This window comes from Salmo trutta, unplaced genomic scaffold, assembly GCF_901001165.1.
Source record: "Salmo trutta unplaced genomic scaffold, fSalTru1.1, whole genome shotgun sequence".
Lineage (NCBI taxonomy): Eukaryota > Metazoa > Chordata > Actinopteri > Salmoniformes > Salmonidae > Salmo > Salmo trutta.
In genome coordinates this window covers 38,661-51,321 of record NW_021823064.1, presented here as the reverse complement: position 1 = coordinate 51,321, position 12,661 = coordinate 38,661, and the positions used below count along the sequence as shown (strand labels likewise).

Sequence of the window (12,661 nt, the reverse complement as noted above, 5' to 3'; positions counted from 1 at the left end):
GACATGTGACTAACAGAAATTGAATAATGTGTCCCTGAACAAAGGGGGGGGTCAAAATCAAAAGTAACAGTCAGTATCTGGTGTGGCCATCAGCTGCATTATGTACTGCAGTACATCTCCTCCTCATGGACTGCATCAGATTTGCCCGTTCTTGCTGTGAGATGTTACCCCACTCTTCCACCAAGGCACCTGCAAGTTCCCAGACATTTCTGCGGGGAATGGCCCTAGCCCTCACCCTCCGATTCAACAGGTCCCAGACGTGCTCAATGGGATAGAGATCCGGGCTCTTCGCTGGCCATGGCAGAACATTGACATTCCTGTCTTGCAGGAAATCACACACAGAACGAGCAGTATGGCTGGTGGCATTGTCATGCTGGAGGGTCATGTCAGGGTGAGCCTGCAGGAAGGGTACCACATTCCCTGTAACGCACAGCGTTGAGATTGCCTGCAATGACAACAAGCTCAGTCCAATGATGCTGTGACACACCGCCCCCGACCATGACGGACCCTCCACCTCCAAATCGATCCCGCTCCAGATTACAGGCCTCGGTGTAACGCTCATTCCTTCAACGATAAACGCAAATCCGACCATCACACCTGGTGAGACAAAACCGCGACTCGTCAGTGAAGAGCACTTTTTGCCAGTCCTGTCTGGTCCAGGGACGATGAGTTTGTGCCCATAGGCGGCATTTTTTCCTGTGTTGTCTGGTGAGGACCTGCCTTACAACAGGCCTACATGCCCTCAGTCCAGCCTCTCTCAGCCTATTGCGGACAGTCTGAGCACTGATGGAGGGATTGTGCGTTCCTGGTGTAACTCGGGCAGTTGTTGGTGCCAATCTGTACCTGTCCTGCAGGTTTGATGTTCAGATATACTGATCCTGTGCAGGTGTTACACGTGGTCTGCCACTGCGAGGACGATCAGTTGTCCGTCATGTCTCCCTTGCAATTTATTGCCCTGACCACATCTGCAGTCCTCATGTCTCCTTTCAGCATGGCTAAGGCACGTTCACGCAGATGAGCAGGGACCCTGGGCATCTTTCTTTTGGTGTTTTTCAGAGTCAGTAGAAAGGCCTCTTTAGTGTCCTAAGTTTTCATAACTGTGAGCTTAATTGCCTACCGTCTGTAAGCTGTTAGTCTCTTAACGACCGTTCCACAGGTGCATGTTCATTAATTGTTTATGGTTCATTGAACAAGCATGGGAAACAGTGTTTAAACGCTTTACAATGAAGATCTGTGAAGTTATTTGGATTATTACGAATTATCTTTGAAAGACAGGATCCTGAAAAAGGGATGTTTTTTGTTGTTGTTGTTGTTGCTGAGTTTATATTTACATGCGCGCTACACACACAGTCTAGTTTCAGGGGAATATCATCTGCAGCCAGAGTGTTCAGCTCTCAACTGGTTCTGGCATGGAGCAGCTCACAGAATAATGACATCGGTAGCCGGTAGGGTAGGAAAGACCTTTCAACTCATGATATCTACCAGTAAATACTAACTAAGGCAACAATGGGCATGCAAACTAGCTATTGAACAAGTTTTGTCCAAATTGTCGGTGAGTAGGCTACTTGTGATGCTGCATTTGTCATCATGAGCTGTTTACGACAGGGGTGTAGACATAGATGGACCTGGGTGGACAGAGGCCCACCCACTGGGGAGACAGGGGCGTAGACATGGATGGGTCTGGGTAGACAAAGGCCCACCCACTGGGGAGACAGGGGCGTAGACATGGATGGGCCTGGGTGGACAGAGGCCCACCCACTGGGGAGACAGGGGCGTAGACATGGGTGGACCTGGGTGGACAGAGGCCCACCCACTGGGGAGACAGGGGCGTAGACATGGATGGGCCTGGGTGGACAGAGGCCCACCCACTGGGGAGACAGGGGCGTAGACATGGGTGGACCTGGGTGGACAGAGGCCCACCCACTGGGGAGACAGGGGCGTAGACATGGATGGGCCTGGGTGGACAGAGGCCCACCCACTGGGGAGACAGGGGCGTAGACATGGGTGGACCTGGGTGGACAGAGGCCCACCCACTGGGGAGACAGGGGCGTAGACATAGATGGGCCTGGGTGGACAGAGGCCCATCCACTAGAAGCCAGGCCCTGACAGGGACGCCTAATCAGATTGATGTGGTTTAAGCATCGTTGAGACCATCAACAACAACAAAAATCTACCAAAAAAAGTGTAATTTAAGAGTGAAAATCTGAAAAATCTACAGGAAAAAACAAAAAAAACATAGGAAAACATAGAAAACATTGGAAAACATAGGAAACCATAGGAAGACACTGGAAAACATTGGAAAACACAGGAAAACATTGGAAAACACTGGAAAACATTTAAAGACACTGGAAAACACTGGAAAACATTGGAAAACACAGGAAAACATTGGAAAACACAGGAAAACATTGGAAAACACTGGAAAACATTGGAAGACACTGGAAAACATTGGAAGACACTGGAAAACACTGGAAAACATAGGAAGACACTGGAAAACATTGAAAAACACAGGAAAACACTGGAAAACACTGGAAGACACTGGAAGACTGGAAAACATTGGAAAACGCAGGAAAACACTGGAAAACACTGGAAAACAGGAAGACACTGGAAAATGTTGAAAAACACTGGAAAACACTGGAAAACATAGGAAAACATAGGAAAACACTGGAAAACACTGGAAAACACTGGAAAACACTGGAAAACATAGGAAAACACTGGAAAACACTGGAAAACACTGGAAAACATAGGAAAACACAGGAAAACACAGGAAAACACTGGAAAACATTGGAAAACATTTCACACAGGGTGTCTTTTCTTCTCTGGGCCGTTTGGGATCTTTCAACATTAGATCATACCCACTTCTCCACTACACCACTGGATAGGGCTGATGGAAAGACAGCAGTCACACGCAGCATGATGTTACAGGATAACCCAGGATTACCCAGGATAAGCAGTCCATAAACTCAGACATAATAAACCAGTAGGTCCCAATCATAAGAATATGAAATGTACAATTGTTATAACAACTATTACTTCAATGTTCCATAATGTACAGTAAGGCATTGTTGGCAGAACAGATGGATGCAGTTCAATGCATGATTCATATAATTAAAAATGTTTTTTTGTCATTTAGCAGATGCTCTTACCCAGAGCGACTTACAGTAGTGAATGCATACATTTCATACTTTTTTTCTGTGCTGGCACCCCCCGTGGGAATTGAACCCAAAACCCTGGCATTGCAAACACCATGCTCTACCAACTGTGCTACAGGGAAGGCCCTCAATCAAATGTATTTATATAGCCCTTCTTACATCAGCTGATATCTCAAAGTGCTGTACAGAAACCCAGCCTAAAACCCCAAACAGCAAGTAATGCAGGTGTAGAAGCACGGTGGCTAGGAAAAACTCCCTAGAAAGGCCAAAACCTTGGAAGGCCTGGTACATTGTTTGTGGCCTCCATTCGGGATGCACTGTTTCAGTTTCAATGACTTAATATTCTGGACAAAAACGGATGGCTGGGGATGTCAATACAATCAAACTAGCAAGGGCAATGATCACAAGTCAGTCATAACGTGGCTAACAGGCTAGCATATCTATTTATGTAGCAAGCTAAAAACATGGACCCTAACGTTAGCTAGCTAGCTGCTATGAGGATGTCATGCCATTGGAGGAGTGGGTGAGTGACTGACTTTTTCCCCTCATATCGATTTCCGGTGGCTATACACAGCTAGAGAATTAGTTAGCTAGCAAGAACTTGAACGACTGTTATCCAGTTAGCATATAAACCCCTACAACTCATCCAGAACGCCGCAGCCCGTCTGGTGTTCAACCTTCCCAAGTTCTCTCACGTCACCCCGCTCCTCCGCTCTCTCCACTGGCTTCCAGTTGAAGCTCGCATCCGCTACAAGACCATGGTGCTTGCCTACGGAGCTGTGAGGGGAACGGCACCTCCGTACCTTCAGGCTCTGATCAGGCCCTACACCCAAACAAGGGCACTGCGTTCATCCACCTCTGGCCTGCTCGCCTCCCTACCTCTGAGGAAGCACAGTTCCCGCTCAGCCCAGTCAAAACTGTTCGCCGCTCTGGCACCCCAATGGTGGAACAATCTCCCTCACGATGCCAGGACAGCGGAGTCAATCACCACCTTCCGGAGACACCTGAAACCCCACCTCTTTAAGGAATACCTGGGATAGGATAAAGTAATCCTTCTAACCCCCCCCCCCCCCCCTTTAAAGGATTTAGATGCACTATTGTAAAGTGTTTGTTCTACTGGATATTATAGGTGAATGCACCAATTTGTAAGTCGCTCTGGATAAGAGCGTCTGCTAAATGACTTAAATGTAAATGTAAGCATATCTCTTGCGTTCACAAAATTCTCTCTGGCTATCTACTCTGATTTCAGAGCACTCTGGTCTGAGTGTGCCAGAGCGCAGAACATCTGATGAAATTCCGAACACGCAACACCTACTGAATATGACCGGTGTCTGTAAACGTAGATAAATTTTTTTTATAGTTAGTCAAGAACGCTTTAGATAACATGTAAACAGCCAAACCAGCTCTGCTACAGCGAGTAAAATGTTCAGAGTGAGGTGTTCTCTTATTTGTATCTGGATGTAGCTAGCTAGCAAGCTAGTCATCTTTAGCCAGTTAGCTTTAGAGCTTGGTTGGGACAAGCATGCGTTTGGCAGGCAAGTTGCAGAAGGATGATGAGGCTAATAATTCCCCATCGTTTATCAGCCACTGATCAGTGTTTATCAGTGGCTCTGTTGTTACTTCCTGTAAACACACAGTCCAGTTCATAGTGAATGATGGCAGGTCCTACTGCCTGTAAACACACAGTCCAGTTCATAGTGAATGATGACAGGTCCTACTGTAAACACACAGTCCAGTTCATAGTGAATGATGACAGGTCCTACTGCCTGTAAACACACAGTCCAGTTCATAGTGAATGATGACAGGTCCTACTGCCTGTAAACACACAGTCCAGTTCATAGTGAATGATGGCAGGTCCTACTGTAAACACACAGTCCAGTTCATAGTGAATGATGGCAGGTCCTACTGCCTGTTAACACACAGTCCAGTTCATAGTGAATGATGACAGGTCCTACTGCCTGTAAACACACAGTCCAGTTAAAAGTGAATGATGACAGGTCCTACTGTAAACACACAGTCCAGTTCATAGTGAATGATGACAGGTCCTACTGTAAACACACAGTCCAGTTCATAGTGAATGATGACAGGTCCTACTGCGTGTAAACACACAGTCCAGTTCATAGTGAATGATGACAGGTCCTACTGCCTGTAAACACACAGTCCAGTTCATAGTGAATGATGACAGGTCCTACTGTAAACACACAGTCCAGTTCATAGTGAATGATGACAGGCCCTACTGCCTGTAAACACACAGTCCAGTTCATAGTGAATGATGACAGGTCCTACTGCCTGGAAACACACAGTCCAGTTCATAGTGACAGGTCCTACTGCCTGTAAACACACAGTCCAGTTCATAGTGAATGATGACAGGTCCTACTGCCTGTAAACACACAGTCCAGTTCATAGTGAATAATGGCAGGTCCTACTGCCTGTAAACACACAGTCCAGTTCATAGTGAATGATGGCAGGTCCTACTGCCTGTATGATGGCAGGCCCTACTGCCTGTTAACACACAGTCCAGTTCATAGTGAATGATGGCAGGTCCTACTGCCTGTATGATGGCAGGCCCTACTGCCTGTTAACACACAGTCCAGTTCATAGTGAATGATGACAGGTCCTACTGTAAACACACAGTCCAGTTCATAGTGAATGATGACAGGTCCTACTGCCTGTAAACACACAGTCCAGTTCATAGTGAATAATGGCAGGTCCTACTGCCTGTAAACACACAGTCCAGTTCATAGTGAATGATGGCAGGTCCTACTGCCTGTATGATGGCAGGCCCTACTGCCTGTAAACACACAGTCCAGTTCAAAGTGAATGATGGCAGGCCCATGTGGCAAATGGCGTGTTTGTACAAACTAGCAGACAACAAAAGCTAGCTAGCTAGACCGTGGGAAAAATTACCGCTCGCTATTGTGCAGCGATCTGTTGGTCTTCAAGAAGGCAGATGCCTTTATCTAGCTTCTAATGGCCCAGCCAATGGCTGACTTAGCTAGCAAAGAAAAATTGTGATTGAATCGGTTTTTCTCTTCGTCGTTAACCCTTTCCTTTCCAACAAAAATGTAAGAGATTAAATCAGATTAAAATCAGAACATCATTGAAAATAATAATATAATATAACACATAACTTCTTCAGGATTGGTGGGGTCCCCTGAAGGACGGTTGAGCTAATGTAGGCTAACACGGAACCCAAACCGGCTACGCGCGTGCACCATCGTGCATACGTTTATTTTGTCCCCCCCCACACCAAACGTGATCACGACACGCAGGTTAAAATATCAAAACAAACTGTGAACCAATGACATTAATTTGGAGACAGGTTGGAAAGCATTAAACATCTATGGCAATTTAGCTAGTTAGCTTGCACTTGCTAGCTAATTTGTCCTATTTAGCTAGCTTGCTGTTGCTAGCTAATTTGTCCTGGGATATAAACGTTGAGTTGTTATTTTACTTGAAATGCACAAGGTCCTCTACTCTGACAATTAATCCATACATAAAACGGTCAACCGAATCATTTCTAGTCATCTCTCCTCCTAGGCCTTTTCTCCTCTTGACTATTGCGATTGGCAACTTTCATAACTTTCATGATAGTTTTGGTTTAGTACATCGAAATACATGTTTTGTGCATTGTTGCTAGTGCCAACAGTGGTATCTGTGACAACCCAGGCTGTGTTTTGGGAAGCGCTGTACACAGAGAGAGAACTTGTTTTATGCACAACAGACAACACGGACATGGTCTGGGGATGCTTTTTGTTCTAGAACTTTCTATGTGTTCTAATGACTATGTAACAGAGAAGGTCCATGTCTGACAACATGTCCTCCTGAGTTTAATGCAGCACGATTATAGTCAAAGGGGAGTCCATGCTGCAGTCAGAACTACAGTCTACTGGTGGACTTTCTCTACAAGACTGTGTTCAGTCTACTAGTGGTAGACCTCTCCCTCCGATCTCCAAACTGCTAACCCGTACAATGAAACTGACGAGTAATGCTTCATTAGTTATAGAAGCTAACCCTTATTCATTTATTGTTTTATATATATATATATATATATATTGGAGACAGGTTGGAAAGCATTAAACATCTATGGCAATTTAGCTAGTTAGCTTGCACTTGCTAGCTAATTTGTCCTATTTAGCTAGCTTGCTGTTGCTAGCTAATTTGTCCTGGGATATAAACGTTGAGTTGTTATTTTACCTGAAATTCACAAGGTTCTCTACTCCGACAATTAATCCACACATAAAACGGCCAACCAAATCGTTTCTAGTCATCTCTCATCCCAGGCTTTTTCATCTTTGAAATTATATGGTGATTGGCATCTACACTTTTACCACAACAACCGGCAAAACATTTCGTCTTTCAATCACCCACATGGGTATAACCAATGAGGAGATGGCACGTGGGTACCTGCTTCTATAAACCAATGAGGAGATGGGAGAAGCAGGACTTTCAGCGCGATCTGCGTCAGAAATAGGAATGACTTCTATTTTAGCACTTGGCATCGCAGACGCTCGTTGGCGCGCGCGAGCAGTGGGTGCAATAATTGAATAACATAGATTTCTACATTTATTTTGCAACGCTCGCGCACGTGATGTGTCCGGTCTGATCAGCATGTAATGTGATTAGCATGAGGTTGGTATTGGTATTGACTCGGTCTGCCCCCTCCGGTCTTGGTATTGACTCGGTCTCCCCCCCCTCCGGTCTTGGTATTGACTCGGTCTCGCCCCCCCCCCCGGTCTTGGTATTGACTCGGTCTCGCCCCCCCCCCCCCCCCCCTCCGGTCTTGGTATTGACTCGGTCTCGCCCCCCCCCCTCCGGTCTTGGTATTGACTCGGTCTCCCCCCCTCCGGTCTTGGTATTGACTCGGTCCCCCCCCCCTCCGGTCTTGGTATTGACTCGGTCTCGCCCCCCCCCCCCCTCCGGTCTTGGTATTGACTCGGTCCCCCCCTCCGCTCTTGGTATTGGCTCGGTCTCGACCCCCTCCGGTCTTGGTATTGACTCGGTCTCGCCCCCCCTCCGGTCTTGGTATTGACTCGGTCTCGCCCCCCCCCCCCCTCCGGTCTTGGTATTGACTCGGTCTCGCCCCCCCCCCCCCCCCCCCCTCCGGTCTTGGTATTGACTCGGTCTCGCCGCCCCCCTCCGGTCTTGGTATTGACTCGGTCTCCCCCCGGTCTTGGTATTGACTCGGCCCCCCCCTCCGGTCTTGGTATTGACTCGGTCTCCCCCCCTCCGGTCTTGGTATTGACTCGGTCTCCCCCCCTCCAGTCTTGGTATTGACTCGGTCTCCCCCCTCCGGTCTTGGTATTGACTCGGCCCCCCCCCCTTCGGTCTTGGTATTGACTCGGTCTCGCCCCCCCCCCGTCTTGGTCTTGAACCGCTCTCACTTTCGGTGGTCTCGAACACAACATTTGTATCAAATCCTACTGTAAGACCAGACCCAGACCTCTGTGTGTGTGTGTGTGTGTATGTGTGCGTGCGTCATGATTTCGGGCAGGTGTGTGTGTGCGGGGGGGGAAGGGGGGGTTGTTCATAACCTGGTTTTCTCAGCTGCTGCCTGCCATGCCATCTGAATGAACAAAGACACTGTCTGTTCCAAACATGAGGAAGTGGATACATTACATCTGCTCAAAGAGTCTACCAATGTTCCCTCTAAGCTCGTTATGGCGCACCGGTCTGTGTAGAATAAATATCAGCCTGTGCAGAGAAGCACAAGATTGAAGTTACACTCAACTTTCTAGAGATTTTCCCCTTTATCGTGGGAACTGTGATCGACTCAACACAATATTAGCCACTTTCATATGCAAGACTTAGTATGCAAAACGAAGTATGCAACAGATTTTGTTGTAGGCAGAGTGCATCAGAGTAGGACTCTATTGCATTGACAGGCACGACCCATTGTCTACACAGAGCGGTGCACAATAACCTATCACAGCTGCAGTAGGTTTATATGCAAGTAGATCATTGCCTTATATGGATCTGTGCCATTGACTTTGAACTGGACTGTGTTTACAGCATGAGTGGTCGTGGGTTGATGCGTTTGTTTTGAGATCAAAGCGAGAGCAGTGTTCACTTTTGTTTTTTTTGCGAGTTAGTGAGTTATCAGCCCAGTTATAGCTAATTTGTAGACAGAAATGTGAGAGTGATTTGCTTCCGACAAGAGCACAAAATGTGTGCATTTCTAGACATCTTTGAAAAGCGAGTCAGGTAAAGAGCTTTTTATATATTTTTTTATTATGTTTCCATTTCTATATATATATATATATATTTTACCCCTCCTGTTCGGAGGACAAATATCTTAGTTTTATAAAGAGCTTGTTTTCTTTATTTTATTTTATTTGTATTTATTATTATATATTTTTTTAAATGTATCCCTCCTCTTCGGAGGACAAATATCTTCAGGGATTTTTTTACAGCTTTTTTGCTACATATACATATACATTTTACATATACATTTTACACATACATTTTACATACATGGTACTTTTATATATAACAACAATACATTACCAAACAAACTCTTTCATCCCACCCCTCAGCCACTCTCAGCCCATCCCACCTATCACCATAGACCTCGTTTGGTTTCCGTGTGCCATATAGTTTTCAATTGTGCTGTGATGTTTTACACCATTTTGGAATCTTTTCTAATTGTATATTATCCACAGATTGTGAGCTAAAGATGAAAACCTTTCCTATGAGTATTATTATATTATTTATTGACTGACTATGGTTTTCCAGATCGCCCAACACTGCTATTGGTAAGGTTCATTTGAAGTGCATGTTGTGATTTTTTTAACCATTCCTGAACCTGTGACCAGAAACAAGCTACATCGGGGCAATACCAGAATAAATTATCTATTGATTCTGTCTCTTCGCAAGAACATCTACAGAGCTGAGATTGTTGTATGCCCCATATATATAGCATTCTGTTGTTGGCAAGAATTGTATATAATAATGTAAATGTAAGAACTCTAAGTGTTGAAGTTTACGTTCAGCAGACCTGAAATTTGCTCAGTGCCGGAAAAAAAACCAGTACTGCCGTGGTGTTCACCCCACCCCTACCACCCTGCCCCAGCCTCCCCTTCCCTCATTTGACCTTTAAACTTCCCTATATAGCCATGTTATTACCTGGTACTTCCTGTATATGGCCATGTTATTACCTGGTACGTCCTGCACATAGCCATGTTATTACCTGGTACTTCCTGTATATGGCCATGTTATTACCTGGTACCCCTGCACATCCACTCAGTACTGGTACTCCCTGTATATAGCCATGTTATTACCTGGTACCCCTGCACATCCACTCAGTACTGGTACTCATGTTATTGTTATTACCTGGTACTTCCTATATATAACCATGTTATTACCTGGTACTTCCTGTATAGGACCATGTTATTACCTGGTACTTCCTGTATATATAACCATGTTATTACCTGGTACTTCCTGTATTTCACCATGTTATTACCTGGTACTTCCTGTATATAGCCATGTTATTACCTGGTACTTCCTGTATATAGCCATGTTATTACCTGGTACTTCCTGTATTTCACCATGTTATTACCTGGTACTTCCTGTATATAGCCATGTTATTACCTGGTACTTCCTGTATATAACCATGTTATTCCCTGTACTTCCTGTGTATATAGCCATGTTATTACCTGGTACTTCCTGTGTATATAACCATGTTATTACCTGGTACTTCCTGTGTATATAACCATGTTATTACCTGGTACTTCCTGTATATAGACATGTTATTACCTGGTACTTCCTGTATATAACCATGTTATTACCTGGTACTTCCTGTATATAGCCATGTTATTACCTAGTACTTCCTGTAGATGGCCATGTTATTTTTTCTAATTTTTAAACAATGCTAACCTTACCTTCTCTCTTCCTCTCCTCCACAACAGGTGAACAACAATGGCCTGGTCTCGTTCCTCAGAGAAGTGTCTCAATTCACACCTGTGGCGTTTCCCATCGCCGGAGACCGTAGGGTTGTGGCGCCGTTCTGGGCTGATGTGGACAACAGGCGGGCGGGGCAGGTCTTTTACAGAGAGAGTAAAGACCCGTCTGTCCTCCTGAGGGCCACAGCTGACGTCAGACGACACTTCTCTGAGTTCCCAGAGTTCAGTGCGACGTGGATCCTCATCTCAACGTGGCACAAAGTCACCTTCTTTGGAGGAAGTGACATCACACCGGTAGGATTCTCAACCAATTAAATAAATATATCAATCAATCAATCAATCAATCAATCAATCAAATGTGTTTACATAGTGTACTATATGCGACCTGTTGACTACTGTTCTCTGCAGGTGAACACGTTCCAAGTGGTGCTGATCACCAACGGAGAAGTGTCCTTCACCATCTTCCAGTATCATGACATCACCTGGACTACAGGCATGCATGCCAGCAGTGGAGGAGACCTGGCAGGGCTAGGGGGCATCGCTGCACAGGTAACATTACAGAGATGTCTTCACAAACCGTGTTTATAGGTAACATCACAGACGTCCTCACAAACCATAATAAATGTCTTCATAAACCATAGCCACAGCTAGGATCATACCTTCCCTGTTTTGTCCTCAGAACAGCCTCAATTTGTCGGGACATGGACTCTACATGGTGTCAAAAGTGTTCCACAGAGATGCTGGCCCATGTTGACTCTAATGCTTCCCACAGGTGTGTCAAGTTACCTGGCTGTCCTTTGGGTGGTGGACCATTCTTGATACACCCGGAAAACAGTTGAGCGTGAAAAACCCAGTAGCGTTGCAGTTCTTGACTCAAACCGGTGCGCCTGGCACCTACTACCATACCCCGTTCAAAAGCATTTAAATATTTTGTCCTGCCCATTCACCCTCTGAATGGCATACATCCACAAACCATGTCTCAAGGCTTAAAAATCCTTCTTTAACCATGTCTCCTCCCCTTCATCTACACTGATTGAAGTGGATTTAACAAGAAACATCAATAAGGGATCATAGCTTTCACCTGGATTCAAGCATTTCGCTACACCTGCAATAACATCTGCAAAATATGTCTATGTGACCAATAGACTGACCAGATTAATCACATTTTATGTCATAGAAAGAGCAGGTGTTCTTAATGTTTTGTACACTCAGTGAAAATGTCTATCTATCTATCTATACAGTGCATTCGGAAAGTATTCAGACCCCTTGACTTTTTACGAATGTTGTTTGTTACGTCCTTATTCTAAAATGGATTAAATAAAAAAAATCCTCATCAATCTACACACATTACCCCATAATGGCAAAGTGAAAACAGTTTTTTCAAATTCTTTGCAAATGTATTAAGAATAACAAACACCTTATTTACATAAGTACCCTTTGCTATGAGACTCGAAATTGAGCTCAGGTGCATCCTGTTTCCATTGATCATCCTTGAGATGTTTCTACAACCTGATTGGAGTCCACCTGTGATAAATTCAATTGATTGGACATGGTTTGGAAAGACACACACCTGTCTATATAAGGTCCCACAGTTGACAGTGCATGTCAGAG

At 45.1% G+C, this 12,661-nt stretch overlaps 1 protein-coding gene across 1 annotated transcript in view; it reads left to right on the top strand.

The window, feature by feature from the left end:
- Window positions 1-991: 991 nt before the first annotated feature.
- The window catches only part of LOC115188678 (sushi, nidogen and EGF-like domain-containing protein 1), a gene marked incomplete at its 3' end in the record, with an annotated part of 50,129 nt that continues 38,459 nt past the window's right edge, over window positions 992-12,661 (top strand). The window contains 3 exon segments of the mRNA XM_029747389.1: window positions 992-1,000; window positions 11,057-11,344; window positions 11,459-11,599. Coding sequence (XP_029603249.1) covers window positions 992-1,000; window positions 11,057-11,344; window positions 11,459-11,599 — 438 coding nt within the window.